Source organism: Hypanus sabinus, chromosome 2 (assembly GCF_030144855.1).
Source record: "Hypanus sabinus isolate sHypSab1 chromosome 2, sHypSab1.hap1, whole genome shotgun sequence".
NCBI lineage: Eukaryota > Metazoa > Chordata > Chondrichthyes > Myliobatiformes > Dasyatidae > Hypanus > Hypanus sabinus.
The window spans coordinates 118,272,605-118,291,025 of record NC_082707.1 but is presented as its reverse complement, the minus strand read 5'-3'; the positions used below and the strand labels follow the sequence as shown (position 1 = coordinate 118,291,025).

The 18,421-nt window shown below is 46.1% G+C and overlaps 1 protein-coding gene across 2 annotated transcripts in view; it reads right to left on the bottom strand.

Annotated features, from left to right (window-relative positions):
* mta1 (metastasis associated 1) overlaps window positions 1–18,421 on the bottom strand; it is a 147,833-nt gene that overhangs the window by 56,160 nt on the left and 73,252 nt on the right. For both annotated transcript variants that reach the window (XM_059953214.1, XM_059953203.1), the window contains exons 8-9: window positions 14,718–14,817; window positions 11,277–11,465 (exon numbers count right to left, since the gene is read on the bottom strand). In XM_059953214.1, the coding sequence (XP_059809197.1) occupies window positions 11,277–11,465; window positions 14,718–14,817 (289 nt within the window). The remainder of the gene's footprint in view (window positions 1–11,276; window positions 11,466–14,717; window positions 14,818–18,421) is intronic.

Genomic DNA, 18,421 nt, shown 5'->3' with positions numbered 1-18,421 from the left:
TAGTGTTCCTGGGTTCAATGTCCATTCAGAAATCGGACGGCAGAGGGGAAGAAGTTGTTCCTGAATTATTATGTGTGTACCTTCAGGCTTCTGTACTTCCTCCCTGATGGTAGCAACAAGAAGAGGGCATGGCCTGAGTGATGGGGATCATTAATGATGGATGCCACCTTTTTGATGCATTGCTCTTTGAAGATGTCTTCAATGCTGGGGAGGCTAGTACCCATGATGGAGCTGAGTGAGTTTACCACTCTCTGTCACCCCAACCACAAACTGTTCCAGCTGTTACCATCCGGGAAACAGTACCGCAGCATTAACGCCAGGACCAACAGACTCAAGGACAGCTTCCTCCAGCAGGCCATCAGACTGATTAATTCATGCTGAAACAATTATATGCTATTCTCTATGCTATATTGACTGTCCTGTTGTACATACTATTCATTGCAAATTACTCTAAATTGCACATTGCGCATTTAGATGGAGATATGACATAAAAATTTTTACTCCTCATGTATGTGAAGGATGCAAGAAATACAGTCAATTCAATTCAATAAACAGCAGTCATTAGTATTGTTTGTGATCCAAGGCCACATGAAGAACCATTGAGATCACATTCGCCATAGAGCGATCATGACGATTTGCAAATTGCAGTGAATCTAGTTTCTTGCTGAGACAGGAGTTAATTCGAGCCATAACCAACCTTTCAAAACATTCCTTTATGGTAGATGTGAGTGCTACTGGATGATAGTCATTAAGGCTGCTCACCCTGCTCTTCTTGGGCACTGGTATGATTGGTGCTCTTTTGAAGCAGGTGGGAAATTCCGACTGTAGCAATGAGAAATTGAAAATGGCTCTGAACACACCTACCAGTTGGTTGACACAGGTTTTCAGAGCCCTACCAGGTCCACCATCAGGGCTTGTCGCTTTGCGAGGGTTTACCCTCTTGAAAGATGATCTGACGTTGGCTTCCAAGACAGAGATCACAGTGTCACCGGGTGCTGCAGGGATCCTCACAGCTGGGGTTTTATTCTCCCCTTCAAAGCGAGCAGAAAAGGCACTGAGCTCATCTGGGAGTTAAGCACCACTGCCATTCCTGATGTTAGGTCAAACACGAGGAAATCTGCAGATGCTGGAAATTCAAACAACACACACAAAATGCTGGTGGAACACAGCAGGCCAGGCAGCATCTATAGGGAGAAGCACTGTTAACGTTTTGGGCCGAGACCCTTCGTCAGGACTAACTGAAAGGAAAGATAGTAAGAGATTTGAAAGTAGGAGGAGGAGGGGGAAATACAAAATGATAGGAGAAGACTGGAGGGGGTGGGGTGAAGCTGAGAGCTGGAAAGGTGATTGGCAAAAGTGATACAGAGCTGGAGAAGGGAAAGGATCATGGGACGGGAGGCCTAGGGAGAAAGAAAGGGGGAGGGGAGCACTAGAGGGAGATGGAGCACAGGCAGAGTGACGGGCAGAGAGAGAGAAAAAAACAACTAAATATGTCAGGAATGGGGTAAGAAGGGGAGGAGAGGCATTAACGGAAGTTAGATAAGTCAATGTTAACTGAAAGGAAAGATACTAAGAGATTTGAAAACTGAAAGATTTGAAACTCTACTGTTAAGATAAAGCCACACTCAGGATGGAGGAACAACACCTTATATACCAGATGGGTAGCCTTCAACCTGATGGCATGAACATTGACTTCTCTATCTTCCGTTAATGCCCCTCCTCCCCTTCTTACCCCATCCCTGACATATTTAGTTGTTTGTTTTTTCTTCTCTCTGCCCATCACTCTGCCTGTTCTCCATCTCCCTCTGGTGCTCCCCCCCCCTTTCTTTCTCCCGAGGCCTCCCTTCCCATGATCCTTTCCCTTCTCCAGCTTGGTATCACTTTTGCCAATCACCTTTCCAGCTCTTAGCTTCATCCCACCCCCTCCAGTCTTCTCCTATCATTTCACATTTCCCCCTCCCCCCTCCCCCCACTTCTCTCGAATCTCTTAGTATCTCTCCTTTCAGTTAGTCCTGATGAAGGGTCTCGGCCCAAAACGTCAACGGCTTCTCCCTATAAATGCTGCCTGCCCTGCTGTGTTCCACCAGCATTTTGTGCCTGATGTTAGGTGTTGCTTTGTAGGAAGTGTTGGTCTATTAACACCCCCCTCACCCAGAGTTGATGTGCATCTGATTCCGCCTCTAACCTTGTTTGGAATTGTTCTTTTGCTCTTAAGATGGTCCTCTGCAGTCACACCTGGCCTTCTTATATAGTCCTAGATCACAGAACTAAAGTGCCACAAACCTTGCACTCAGCAGACTACAAATCACCTGGTGCATCCATGGCTTTTGACTTGGGTATGTACAGCAAGTCCTTGTAGGCACATACTCATCCACATAGGTCAGTGACAGCTGTGATTCAGACTCGAAGACGAATCCCTGAATACAGTCCAGTCCACCCATTCAAAGCAGTCCTGTAAGTGCTCCTGGCCTCCCTGGTCCAAACCTTCTTGGTCCTCACTACTGGTGCTGCAGTCTTCAGTCTCTGCCTGTACTCAGGGAGTAGCAGTACGACCAGGTGATCAGACTTTCCAAAGTGTGGGCATGGGATAACACAGAAGGCACTCTTTATGGTGGTGTAACAGTGGTCCAGTGTGTTGGCTCCTCTGTTACTATAGGTGATTTGTAGGCAATAATTATGCAGAGATATTTTCAAGCTGGCCTGGTTAAAATCCTCCAGAATGATAGAGAAGGCATCAGGGTGCGCAGTTTCATGCCTCTTAATTATATTGCTCAATTCACCTAGAGCCTGTTTGACATTGGCCCGTGGAGGGATGTACACCGTTACCAAGGTGATGGCTGAAAACTCCTGCAGCAGATAAAATGGACGACACTTGATTGCGAGATGTTCCAGGTTGGGTGAGCAGGACTGGGACAGCACCGCCACGTCTGTGCACCACAAGGGAGTTGATCATGAAGTGTACTCCAGCTCCTGTCTTTGAAAGACTCAGCAGCCCCATCTTGACAGCGAATGGTGAAGCAACCCCCGATGTTTCGATGCACATATGATAAGTAAATCTAAATCGGAAGTCTACAGATCCCAAATTACTGCTGTATCACTGAGTCTGGAAAGGCAGGGATACCCAAGACTCCGTGAAATGAAAAATAGGTCCTACTACCTCTCTAGTACGGTAACCTTACTCTAAGATCATTGATTTTATTGACCAAAGACTATACATTTGCCAGCACGAGTCAGTAGGGAAAGCTGGAAGATCATCTCCTTCAACAAAATTTTTGAACCAGTGCAGCATCCTCTCTTCTGCTGGGATCCACAATAGCAACCGGAGACTGCCATCCTAGAATCCACAAATTTGAGTGCTGATAGATACTCAAATCACCTTAAGATGATGTTACATACTGTATTGTCCATGACTGTAGCTGTGGATTTCAGCTGCAGCTGCCTAAAACAGGAATATTTGATGATTTCCATCAGAGCTGCTCACATGTCACCTTCTTAATCATAAGATCATAAAACACAGGAGCAGAATTAGGCCACTTGGCCCATCGAGTCTACTCCACCAGTTCATCATGGCTGATCCAATTTTCCTCTCAGCCCCAATCTTCTGCCTTCTCCCAAATCCCTTCATGCCCTGCTCAATCAAGAATCAATCAATCTCTGCATTAATCACTTAAACACATGAACACTTGGCTTTCCACAGCTGCCTGTGGTGAAGAATTCCTCAGATTCACCACTCTTTGGCTAAAGAAATTCCTCTTCATCACCATTCTAAAAAGAAGCCCCTCTATTCAGAGACTATGTCCTCTGGTCTTAGACTGTCCCATCATAGGAAACATCCTCTCCATATCCATTCTATCAAGGCCTTTCAACATTTGATAGGTTTCAACAACATCACCCTTCATTCTTCTGAATTCCAGTGAATACAGGCCATCAGATGTTCTTCATATGGTAAGCCATTCAATCCCGGAATCATTTTCGTGAGTCTTCTTTGATCCCTCTCCTATTTCAGCACATCCTTTCTAAGGGCCCAAACCTGCTGACAATACTCCAAGTGAGGTCTTATCAATGCTTTGTAAAGTCTCAACATTACATCCTTGCTTTTATATCCTAGCCCTCGAGCTGAATGCTAACATTGCATTTACCTTTCTCACCACAGACTTAGCCTGCAAATAAACCTTTAGGGAATCCTACACAAGGACTCCCAAGTCTCTTTGCACCTACATTTTTTTTTGTATTTTCTCTCCATTTAGAAAATGGTCAACCCTTTCATCTCTTCTACCAAATTGTATGACTGTACACCTCCTGACTTTGCATTCCATCTGCCAATTTCTTTGCCCATTCTCCTAATCTGTCCATCCTTCTTCCAGCCTCTCTCCTTCCTCAAAGTGACCTCCCCCCTCCTCCTATCTTCATATCGCCTGCAAACCTTGCAAGAAAGCCATCAATTCCATCATCTAAATCACTGACATATAACGTAAAAAGAACTGGTCCTAACACAGACCCCTGTGGAACACCACTAGTCACTGGCAGCTAACCAGAAAAGGCTCCCTTTATTCCCACTCTTTGCCTCCTTCCAATCAGTCACTGCTTTATCCATGCTTGAATCTTACCTGTAATACCATGAGCTTGTAGCTTGTTAGCCGACTCATGTGTGGCACCTTGTCAAAGGCTTTCTGAAAATCCAAGTACACAACATCAACCAATTCTCCTTTGTCTATCCTGCTTGCTATATCCTTAAAGGATTCCAACAGATTTGTCAGGCAAGATTTTCCTTTGAGGAAACCATGCTGACTTTGGCCTATTTTATCATGTGCCTCCAAGTATGCTGAAACCTCATCCTTAATAATCGACTCCAACATCTTCCCAACCACTGAGGTCACACTAACAGGTCTATAATTTCCTTTCTTCTGCCTCTCTCCCTTCTTGAAGAGTGGAGTGACATTTGCATTTTTCCAGTCTTCCAGAACCATTCCAGAATCTAGAGATTCTTGAAAGATCATTACTAATGCCTCCACAATCTCTTCAGCCACCTCTTACAAAACTCTGGAGTATACACCATCTGGTCCAGGCAACTTTACCTACCTTCAAACCTTTCAGTTTACCAAGAACCTTCTCTCAGCTTCGTCCCTCTTAATACCCGGAACTTCAGCCATACTGCTAGTGTCTTCCACAGTGAAGACTAATGCAAATTACTTATTCGGTTCATCTGCCATTTCATTGTCCCACATTGCTACTTCTCCAGGATCGTTTTCCAACAGTCCCACATCCACTCTTGCCTCTCTTTTACACTTTATATATCTGAAGAAACTTTTGGTGTCCACTTTAATATTATTGGCTAGCTTACTTTCGTATTTCATCTTTACCTTAATTACTTTTTTAGTTGCCTTCTTTTGGTTTTTAAAAGCTTCCCAATCCGCTAACTTCCCACTAATTTTTGCTCTATTATATGCCCTCTCTTTGGCTTTTATGTTGGCTTTGACTTGTTTGCCACAGTTGTGTCATCTTTCCTTTAGAATACATCTTCCTCTTTGGGGTCCATATATCCTGCACCTTTCGAATTGCTTCCAGAAATTCCAGCCATTGCTACTCTGCCATCATCCCTGCTGTGTTCTTTTCCAATCAATTCTGGCCAACTCCTCTCTATTGCCTCTGTAATTCCCTTTAGTCCAATGTAATACTGATAAATATGACTTTAGCTTGTCCTTCTCAGATTTCAGGGTGAACATTATGATCACTTTCCTCTAAGAGTTCTTTTACCTTAAGCTCGCATTGCACAACACCTAATCCAGAATAGCTGATCCTCCAGTGGGCTCAACCACGAGTTGCTCTCAAAAGCCATCTCGTCGGCACTCTAAAAATTTCCCCCTCCTGTAATCCAGCACCAACCTGATCTCCCCAATCTACCTGCATATTGAAATCCCCCGTGACTATTGTAACATTGCCCTTTTAACATGCATTTTCTATCTCCCAGTGTAATTTGTAGGCTGCATCCTTACTACTGTTTTTGTGGTCTTTTTATCCTTGCATTTCCTTAGCTCCATCCACAATGATTCAATATCTTCTGACCCAACATCACCCCTTTCTAATGGTTTGATTTCATTTTTTTACCACAGAGCAACATCGCCCCCTCTGCCTTCCTGCCTGTCCTTTCGATACAATGTGTATCCTTGGGCATTAAGTTCCCAGCTAGAATCTTTCAACCATGATTCAGTGATACCTACGACAACCTACCTGCCAATCTACAACTGTGCTGCAAATTCACCTGCCTTATTCCATATACTGTGTACGTTCAGATACAACACTTTCAGTCCTGTATTCATACTTCCCAATTTTGTTGCACCATGCTCAACCTTTTGATTCCTAACTTTACCAACCTCTGCCTCCACAACATTTCCACTAACTGTTCTGGCAGCCTGGTTCCCAACCCCTTACAACTCCAGTTTAAATCCCACCATACAGCTTTAACAAACCTTCCCGCTAGGATATTAGTCCCCCTCCAGTTCAGGTGCAACCTGTCCCTTCTGTACAGGTCCCAACTTTCCTAGGAAGAGAGCCCAATGATCCAAAAATCTTACGCTCTCTACATCATCTCCTTAGCCATCTTCCTCATTCTACCCTCACTAGCACATGACATGGGTAGCAATCCTAAGATCACAACCCTAGTGGTCCTGCCCTTTAACTTAGCACGTAACTCCATGAACTCCCTTTGCAGAACCTCATCACACATCCTACCCATGTCACTGGTACCAACAGGGACCACGACTTCTGGCTGTTCACCCTCCCACTTAAGAATGCTGAGGACTCGATCCGAGATGTCCTAGACCCTGGCACCCGGGAGGCAATATACTACCCAGGAATCTCATTCTCACCCATAGAACATCCTGTCCATTCCCCCAACTAACAAATCCCCCATCACCACAGCGTGCCTCTTCTTTCCCCTGTCCCTTCTGAGTCACAGAAGCAGACTCAATGCCAGAGAGCTAACCACTGTGACCTTCCTCTGTTAGGTCATCCTCCCCCACGGTATCCAAAGTGTTGTTGAGGGGTATAGCTACAGGGGTACTCTGTAAATGGCCCCTCAACCCTTTTCCTGTGCCCTGCACGGTGGGTGTATCTAGCTCCCTATACGTCCTGTATATCACCCCCTCAGCCTCCCCAATGATCCAGAGTTCATCCAGTTCCAGCTCCAGCTCTTTGGCACAGAGTGTTAGAAGCTGCAGCTGGATGCATTTCTCACAGTGATAGTGGTCAGGGACACTGGAGGTTTCCCTACCTCCCACATTCCACAAGAGGAGCACTCAACTATCCTGCCTGTCATCTGGACTCTCTTATCTGAGCAGATATAAAGAAGAGTAGGAAAAAAATTGATCTTTTCTTTCCTTTGCTCTCTCTCTGTGAAACCTCTCTTTATTGAAGCCTCGAAGAGCTAAAGCCTTAAGATCACCACTCTGAGTATATCCACTCAGAAGACGGCCACCTTGCTTGCCCCTGCCTCCCTTTAATCTGCTCTTCCTAATCAATCTCAAACACTGATTGGCCACTGCTCAAAGCTCCTGAGTTTTTCCAGCGTTGTGTACGTATTATGTTGCCACGAACTGATTCTGCCTTTTATCCTCAGCCAGTGGACCTGATTGAAGTCCCCTCCTCTCCAAACTTCTGATGTCCAGATTGGCTGCTGGTCAAAGTTCCATGGCACTTCAGAAGTAAAGGACAATTTACAATGACCTATTAACTGGTATGTCTTTGGACTGTGGGTGGAAACCAGAGCACCCGGAGGATATTCATGCAGTGATGGGGAGAACATAAAATTTCCTTACAAACAGCCACGGAATTCAACTCTGAACACCGCGAGCTGTGATAGTGTCACACTAACCCCTGTGCTACCCTGGCACCCATGGTTAAGCAGCTGCCAGGGATGCAGCTTTCCTGCAAGGCCCAGTTGATACAATGATAGCAGTAATTTGGGCTCTGCAGCCTTCAGACTCAGATTTATTTTTCACATGTACTATACTTCGAAACGTAGGGGCTTGTTTTGCTGTTGTTGTGTGTTCTGTGTTGTTGTGACAAGCATGTTTGGGGTGCTATGTTGGTGCCAGAATAGTGGTGGCACCTTACAGGCTGTCCCATTGCACTCTTGATTATAACTGTTTCCTCGCATCATGTGGAGCGAATCTAACTCAAGCCTTGTATCTGAGGTGGTGGAGCCCTCTGAAAGAGAATGAGAAGACTCATCAGCTGGACATTGGAGATGCTCGAAGATTCTTCAGCCTTGTCTCTTGCACTGTTTTTGGGCTACATCACCCACGTGCATTGATTGAAAATTACTTTGGCTCCATGAACATCTGTAACTTTCTCAGTCGTGCTTTCAACATTAAGTATTAACTATATCTTTCAGAGTCCAGCAGCTTCAATGGAGTGTTTCCAGAATGTTCTATTTTTGTTTGACTTTCATGGATTGCCTTCCTGCTGTTAATGATTCTATACAAATGGAAGTTGTCATTGAATCAAATAGTTCTGGTGAATGCCTATCTGGAGAAAGGATACAGGAGAGTGGTCTTCAGATTCTTGGGGCACTGAACCAACCCTAGATCAGGATTGTATAAGCTAGATTAGTTATACAGGTTTCCCCTGCTATCCGAAGGCAGAGCGTTCCTATGAAATTTTTTGTAAGCTGAAATGTCATAAAGCGAAGAAGCAATTACCATTAATTTATATGGGAAAAATTCTTGAGCGTTTCCAGACCAAAAAAATAACCTACCAAAATCAAACTAAATAACACATAAAACCTAAAATAACACTAACATATAGTAAAAGCAGGAATTATATGATAAATATACAGCCTATATAAAGTAGAAATATTGTATGTACGGTGTAGTTTCACTTATCAAAATCGGGAAGACAGCAAGCCAAAATCGATTTGGAAAATAAAATCTGCACGTACATACATGTGCACGTACACCCATACACACGTACATGCATATGTACATACATGCTTATGCACACACACACACACATGCACAGACAACTGCCCGCACAAGGTTTCACGGTCATGGTAGTCTTTCTCGGGGTAAACATGCATAGCAAGCGGGCATATTTTTTTCGTTAAAGCGAAAATCCTCTTGGTTAGCAAAAACAGGTACTAATGTCAGCCTTTCGTAACAGTGAGCTGTCGTAAAGCGAGCGTTCGAGAAACGGGGTCCACCTGTATCTGATTGAGGCTGAGTGACATGTCTTCAGGGGGCTGTAGGGAATGGTGTGGGAAAACCAGGACAAAGTATGAAGGGAAAACTGGGAACATTCTGTTGGAAAGGGAGTAATTATGAGGAGAAAAACAAATGCAGTTTAGTCGGTTGATGAGAATTGTATACTATAATTAAAGAATTTTATTTGTAGCTTTATATAGATTTGAACAATTTTTGCATTTATTTATCACTGCTTTGAATCTGCAGTTCCTATTTTCTTTCACTGTGCATTTTAAGTGGGTCTAGGAACCAAGAAAAAAAACTTTGGGTACCACTGACCTAAACTTTCATTTTCACTGTCATTTGAAAACAAGCCTGACAATATATAAAGCTTAAATAATTCCATGATTGCCTATAAAATTATTATTTTTTAAATTACATACAGGGGCTATCAGTTGGAATACTGGGCCCAAGAAATTGTTCTTCTTCATCTTAATGGCATTAAAATAGGCACATGAATCAGCCTTATCTTACAAAGATCACAATCTTCAATCGTGAGGTTTATGTGTGGTGTTACTAAGTTTCCTGTACAATGGCGAGCTGCTTCCACACTGAACTAATTAAACAGTCAACGGCAATTTCTCACATCTGCCAACACTTAGCACTGCAGCTGCTATCTCAACACCCAGTTCTCAAAGGGAAATACCACCATTTAAGCTGCACTCTTTCAGCCACAGGGAATTGTTGCTGCTACATAAATGGACTCTGCAATGATCACTTGGGTTGGGACGATGCACTAGGGGGTCAGAAGGAGATGGAAAAGCTAATAAGGATCTGTGTGCACAAAAGGCATGTTCGTTAGACAAAGGGATTAAAGAGACCCTCCACCCCACCTGCCAGGCAGGAAACCATCAGGGACATTCCTAAAAGGAATTATACTACCTGAATGTAGTTTATAAAGTGTTTACACTTAAGGGAGATTTGTCAAGCCAGTGAAAAATTTGTTTTCCCTGAGTAGATGAACCTCACTTCCCCAAGCATGGAGCTTGGGTGACCCCTCCCCCATTGATGTTACAGAATTGAGAACTTTAACCTCCATGGCCACAGGATCCCAGGCAGATATGTCTGCCAGTGGTGGGAGGTCACAGGTTTGAGAGGAGACAAAGAATGCAGTTTGAACTCTGGCTATCCATTGTGACCTACATGTGACACGAAACCCACTGTGCTATTCTCTGAAATATCTGATGCAGGATGTCCGCGAACAAAATAAAAAAGGATAAAAACAGCAGGACACAATGAAGAAGTTTATTGCAAAGAAACTCATTCCTTATTCACAACCAGTGCCTGCTGCTTGCAGGTCTTGCGGGTCTGAGGAGATTTGGTACGTCACCAGAGACTCTGGCAAGTTTCTACAGATGTACTGTGGTGAGCTTCTGACTGGATGCATCACCATCTGGTATGGAGAAGCCACTGCACAGCCTCAAGAAAAGCTGCAGAGGGTTCTAGACTCATCCACACCATCATGGGCACCAGCCTCCCCACCATCGAAGACATCTTCAAAATGTCTAGTGTCCACCTCCAAATGGCACACCCTGGTACACCACTTCAGCTGCCGGGCTATACAACATGAGGGGGTGGTGTTAACACAGCACCACTGGGTAAAGGACTTTGTCAACAAAGTCACCAGCCAGGATGGACGAGTTTTCTGAAGAAATACAACAGCCGCATGTTTGAGACAAGAGAAGCCACATAGTTGGAGAACATCGGCCGTGGTCTGGCCTGGAGAGGGATGGGTGCTACCAGGCCTCAGTAAAACGCAAAAATGCCTCGACAAACCACAGGCGTGTTGCGGGATCTGAACCGAACATTTTTATTTGGGGCATTGTGGGATATAGTCCAATGGCATATAGCAGAGACTAGAAACACATTAGTCACAATGTAGCTCATTGGATGACCTGGGTGGAAAACTCAAAAGATAATTTCTGTTTCTATGATCCAGACACAGTAACCATTAGTGAAGTACACTTGATACCCTCGGCGATAATTTATATCCAAGCTACCAGACAGAGGAGGAAAGCTTCACTGCAAACTACTTACAAAGTCCTGCTGAATGTCTTCAAAGTCTTTTCCGTACTTCTCCAGTGCTTCTTCAAACAGGCTGGCCTCTGAAGCAGACCACTCCTCCATTTCATCCCGACAAAGCACTGGGCCACCCTGAGGGACCAGCGCAGAGATGGCCTGCGAGACCTCATAGGTACTTTTGTACAGGGTTTCCATGGCATGAAACTGTGATGAAGGAAAAGAAGAAATTCTCAAATAAAACACCTTGGACTGCTGGGATGAGCTCTGCTTTTCACCAGACACAGCCCTGGCAGCGCCATACAGCTCCAAGCCCACTCCTCGAAAGAGGGCAGTCACAAGTCTGTTGAAGAGCTCCTCCTCTATTATCACTCAATAGGCAAAAAGAGAGACATTGAAGGTTTTGTGATTGGTGATGCTTCTCTGACATCAGCTGTCAGGCATGGTTCTGGGACAGAGGTTGTAGATTAAAGTCCTATTCCAGAGGATCAATCACAACGTCACCAGATATTCTTGCACTTTAATAGAACATAGAACAGAGAATAGTACATCACAGTACAGGCCCCTCAGCTCACAATGTTGCGCTGACCCTCAAACCCTGCCTCCCATATAACCCCCCCCCCACCTTAAATTCCTCCAATACCTGTCTAGTAGTCTCTTAAACTTCACTAGTGTATCTGCCTCCACCACTGACTCAGGCAGTGCATTCCACACACCAACCACTCTCTGAGTAAAAGACCTTCCTCCACTATCCCCCTTGAACTTTCCACCCCTTACCTTAAAGCCATGTACTCTTGCATTGAGCAGTGGTGCCCTGGGGAAGAGGCGCTGGCTGTCCCCTCTATCTATTCCTCTTAATATCTTGTATACCTCTATCTCCCTTAATCTCTGATCATAATGCATACTCTCTTAACCAAGGCAGCATCCTGGTAACTCTTCTCTGTACCCTTTCCAATGCTTCCACATCCTTCCTATAGTGAGGCAACCAGAACTGGACACAGTACTCCAAGTGTGGCCTAACCAGAGTTTTATAGAGCTGTATCATTACCTCGTGACTTTTAAACTCGTTCCTCAACTTATGAAAGCTAACACCCCATAAGCTTTCTTAACTACCCTATCTACCTGTGAGGCAACTTTCAGGGATCTGTGGACATGTACCCCCAGATCCCTCTGCTCCTCCACACTACCAAGTATCCTGCCATTTACTTTGTACTCTGCCTTGGAGTTTGTCCTTCCAAACTGTACCACCTCACACTTCTCCAGGTTGAACTCCATCTGCCACTTCTCAGCCCACTTCTGCATCCTATCAATGTCTCTCTGCAATCTTCGACAATCCTCTACACTATCCACAACACCATTAACCTTTGTGTCATCTGCAAACTTGCCAACCCACCCTTCTATCCCCATATCCAGGTGGTTAACAAAAATCACAAGAAGTAGAGGTCCCAGAACCAATCCTTGTGGGACACCACTAGTCACAACTCTCCAATCCGAATGTACTCCCTCAGTTGCAAGATGGTTGATGCAACCATCTTGCAACTGAGTTGTTAAACCAAAATCTGTCTGCTTTCATGGAAAGATGTTAGAAATTGCATAGGTAATATTATAGAAAAGGATTTCTGCATCATATTTACCCCCTCAAGCAACATGAAGAACATACCGACCCTCGATAGGACCAAATCTTCCACAAAGCCAGAATCACTAGTGATCAATGTTCTACCGTATATATTCTCAGAAAAACAAAATTAATGACTGAAGTGAAGTTGTGTAGCAACGGCTGGTGCAGGGAACAGGAGATCTGTGAGAACAGCAGCAAAGACATCAGTGGCTGAATGGAAGGAACGTTGGAGGGGAATAACTCCACAGAGTCTTGTCTGGGGATCTGGCTAGTAGAGGGGATTGATTGCGGGGGTTAACGACTAGTGGTTACACTGGGAACAGGAGAAAGGGCAGATAGAGAGGGGTCAGCAGTGTTTCTCTGATCCTTTGGGTTCTTCTGGAGGTCAGGAATGGTGAGGAGCTTTAATTCTGAACAATTGCTTATTTCAAAGTTTAAACAAACGTACAAATACTAAGCAAACTAAGTAAAGAGCTGAGAAACAAAGATGGAGAAGGTGAAAAGGAGAAGATAAAGACAAAAATTACGCCTCTGAAAAATCCTTCACCTTTTATAATACAGAAAACAGAAAGTCCCTTTGATAAGAATAAACCAATCAATGGTTGCACAATTACATCACGTAGGTAATACACTAACACTTAACCAATGAAAAATGAGAGAAATGATAACTGCTATTCCGCTTTCTACCAATAAGTGGGAACGAACCACCACATACCGTGAAAAATACATGAGTTTGTTAAAAAAGTACAGATGATTAAACATCAACTTTAGTGTTACATTAATTCATCTAATATCTTATAAAAAGTAATTAAAAAGTGGATTCAAACTGCGAGACCTCATAGGTACTTTTGAGTGAGGAGACAGCAGAGTGAACAGCTACATGAAGCATCATTCTACAGTTCTGCTTGATAGAGGATTGATTATGTTTCCTCTAGTTTCCAGGGGATTTACTTTCAAACAGCCGAGACACACCACAGAAACAGGCCCCGTGGCTCAGCACGTCCATCCCTTTCAAACGCGTGAAGTTATAAAGGAAGATTGAAGGTAAATTCAGTTAACTAAATGGTTCTATAGAGCATGAGAACATGCAGATGATGCTCATCTCCTGGAAGGAGATGGATTAATTAGCTGCTTTGTGTTCCATCATTAAAGTAATATTAATTAATATGACTGTCAATCTCCATTCAAGATCAATGAGCTCTGAAGAAAGGAAACTACACAGGAGTTGGGCTGAGGTTGGAATTGAGGCATTTAATCGGAAAATTTATTTTGTTGATTTTTTTGTATCTTCTTTATTTTTTAAAATATGTAACGGAACAGTCTAATGGTATGTTAACTCGTTTGTAAATTTATTTGTCTGTCATTTCCCTTTCTTATCTGAGCCAGTAAGGGACAACGTAGGGGAAGCTTCATTACAAATCTAATCAGTATTACAACTGGCCTGCAAGGGTCTGAAGGGACAGTGCCAGTGTTTAGCTCGCTGCTCTGTGAGGTTTACTCGTCTCTGTTCTAAATGTCATTTGCTTACTTTTATTGTTTGCATGATTCATTTTCTTTCTGCGCGTTGGGTATTTGACCTTTTTTTAAGTGGGTTCTATTGGGTCTCTGTTTCGTGGCTGTCTGTAACGAGGCAAATCTCAAGGCTGTATATAGTATACATACTTTGAACTTTGATAAATCATGCTTGACAACAGGGATTCATAATTTACACCTGGATTTTTGTGTGCAAGTTCCAGAATAATGTGCTACCCTGGTGGCTGAGTGGGATTGATATCTGCCAGCTGAAACTACAGGTAATGTGTGGAGAACGTAAGGGTCAGCAGGAAGGCATTGTGTCTTACCTGGGTGATATCTCTGGATGCAGCCGCTGCACTCATGTGTAAACTGGGCTGTCTCACCGAACTACTGCAGTCCAAAGCACGGGCAAACGTTCCGACAGAGCTAAAGAGCACCAGAGATGGTTACCAATCAAAGTCAAGTCTATCATCAAAAGTCCAAGCGCAGGTATGCAATGAAAAAGTGGCAGCAGCATCACAGGCACAACATTCACAAGTATGAATTAAACAAGGATCAAACGCAATTAGAGCAGAAAGCACAATGATCACTGTACTCCAAAATGGTCATGGAGTGATCAGAGTTGTGAAGTTTGCTTCAAAAACTGAATGGCTGAAGGGAAGTAGCTGTTCCTGAACCTGGTGGTGTGGGACTTCAGGCTTCTGAACCTCCTGCCCGATGGCAGCATGGCATCCCAGCAGCTTATTTGGGTCGTACTGTGGAGCGCGTGTACAGTGGTTGCCTCACCGCTGCAGTTACCCAAGTTCCACTATGACCTCCAGTGTTACATGTTCCTGTTTTCTCTGAGACTTGATGGGGTTCACTCCCTCCCACCCCGCCACCCGGTGCTGCAGTTTCCTTACCCCCCTACACTGGTCAGGAAGTAAATAGACTTCCCACCTCACTCGTACACCAGTGAGTAAGCTAATAGACTTCCCTCCCCACCCTGTGATGCAGTTTCGTTACCCCCCTACACTGGTCAGGAAGCAAATAGACTTCCCACCTCACTCGTACACCAGTCAGTAAGCTAATAGACTCGACCCCAACCCCACACTGTGCTGCAGTTTCCTCACCCCTACACCGGTCAGTAAGCTAATAGACTCGCCACACCAACCCCACCCTGTGATGCAGTTAACTCACCCCTACACCGGTCAGTAAGCTAATAGACTCGACCCCAACCTCACCCTGTGCTGCAGTTTCCTCACCCCTACACCGGTCAGTAAGCTAATAGACTCCCCCCAACCCCACCCTGTGCTGCAGTTTCCTCACCCCTACACCGGTCAGTAAGCTAATAGACTCCCACCAAACCCACCCTGTGCTGCAGTTTCCTCACACCTACACCGGTCAGTAAGCTAATAGACTCGATCCCAACCCCACCCTGTGCTGCAGTTTCCTCACCCCTACACCGGTCACTAAGCTAATAGACTCCCCCCACCAACCCCACCCTGTGATGCAGTTTCCTCACCCCTACACCGGTCAGTAATCTAATAGACTCGACCACAACCACTCCCTGTGCTGCAGTTTCCTCACCCCTACACCGGTCAGTAAGCTAATAGACTCCCCCCACCAACCCCACCCTGCGCTGCAGTTTCCTCACCCCTACCCCGGTCAGTAAGCTAATAGACTCGACCCCAACCCCGCCCTGTGCTGCAGTTTCCTCACTCCTACACCGGTCAGTAAGCTAATAGACTCGACCCCAACCCCACCCTGTGCTGCAGTTTCCTCACCCCTACACCGGTCAGTAAGCTAATAGACTCCCCCCACCAACCCCACCCTATGCTGCAGTTTCCTCACCCCTACCCCGGTCAGTAAGCTAATAGACTTCCCTCCCCCACCCAGTGCTGCAGTTTCCTCACCCCTACACTGGTCAGTAAGCTAATAGACTCCCCCCACCAACCCCACCCTGTGATGCTGTTTCCTCAACCCTACACTGGTCAGTAAGCTAATAGACTCGACCCCAACCGCCCCCTGTGCTGCAGTTTCCTCACCCCTACACCGGTCAGTAAGCTAATAGACTCCCCCCACCAACCCCACCCTGTGATGCTGTTTCCTCAACCCTACACTGGTCAGTAAGCTAATAGACTCGACCCCAACCGCACCCTGTGCTGCAGTTTCCTCACCTCTACACCGGTCAGTAAGCTAATAGACTCCCCCCACCAACCCCACCCTGTGATGCAGTTTCCTCACCCCTACACCCGTCAGTAAGCTAATAGACTCGACCCCATCCCCACCCTGTGCTGCAGTTTCCTCACTCCTACACCGGTCAGTAAGCTAATAGACTCCCCCCACCAACCCCACCCTGTGCTGCAGTTTCCTCACCCCTACACCGGTCAGTAAGCTAATAGACTCCCCCCACCAACCCCACCCTGTGCTGCAGTTTCCTCACCCCTACACCGGTCAGTAAGCTAATAGACTCCCCCCACCAACCCCACCCTGTGATGCAGTTTCCTCACCCCTACACCCGTCAGTAAGCTAATAGACTCCCCCCACCAACCCCACCCTGTGCTGCAGTTTCCTCACCCCTACACCGGTCAGTAAGCTAATAGACTCGACCCCAACCCCACCCTGTGCTGCAGTTTCCTCACCCCTACACCCGTCAGTAAGCTAATAGACTCCCTCCACCAACCCCACCCTGTGCTGCAGTTTCCTCACCCCTACACCGGTCAGTAAGCTAATAGACTTCCCTCCCCACCCTGTGATGCTGTTTCCTCACCCCTACACCCGTCAGAAAGCTAATAGACTCGACCCCAACCCCACCCTGTGCTGCAGTTTCCTCACCCCTACACCCGTCAGTAAGCTAATAAACTCCCCCCACCAAACCCACCCGGTGCTGCAGTTTCCTCACCCCTACACCGGTCAGTAAGCTAACAGACTTCCCTCCCCCACCCAGTGCTGCAGTTTCCTCACCCCTACACCGGTCAGTAAGCTAATAGACTCGACCCCAACCCCACCCTGTGCTGCAGTTTCCTCACCCCTACACCGGTCAGTAAGCTAATAGACTCGACCCAAACCCCACCCTGTGCTGCAGTTTCCTCACCCCTACACCCGTCAGTAAGCTAATAGACTCGACCCCAATCCCACCCTGTGTTGCAGTTTCCTCACCCCTACACTGGTCAGTAAGCTAATAGACTCGACCCCAATCCCACCCTGTGCTGCAGTTTCCTCACCCCTACACCGGTCAGTAAGCTAATAGACTCGACCCCAATCCCACCCTGTGCTGCAGTTTCCTCACCGCTACACCGGTCAGTAAGCTAATAGACTCGACCCCAACCCCACCCTGTGCTGCAGTTTCCTCACCACTACACCGGTCAGTAAGCTAATAAACTCCCCCCACAAACCCCACCCTGGGATGCAGTTTCCTCACCCCTACACCGGTCAGTAAGCTAATAGACTCGAACCCAACCCCACCCTGTGCTGCAGTTTCCTCACCCCTACACCGGTCAGTAAGCTAATAGACTCCCCCCCCCACCCTGTGCTGCAGTTTCCTCACCCCTACACTGGTCAGTAAGCTAATAGACTCGACCCCAACCCCACCCTGTGCTGCAGTTTCCTCACCTCTACACTGGTCAGTAAGCTAATAGACTCCCCCCACCAACCCCACCCTGCGCTGCAGTATCCTCACCCCTACACCGGTCAGTAAGCTAATAGACTCCCCCCACCAACCCCACCCTGTGCTGCAGTTTCCTCACCCCTACACCGGTCAGTAAGCTAATAGACTCGACCCCAACCCCACCCTGTGCTGCAGTTTCCTCACCCCTACACCGGTCAGTAAGCTAATAGACTCGACCCAAATCCCACCCTGTGCTGCAGTTTCCTCACCCCTACACCGGTCAGTAAGCTAATAGACTCGATCCCAACCCCACCCTCTGCTGCAGTTTCCTCGCCCCTACACCGGTCAGTAAGCTAATAGACTCGACCCCAACCCCACCCTGTGCTGCAGTTTCCTCACCCCTACACCGGTCAGTAAGCTAATAGACTCGACCCCAACACC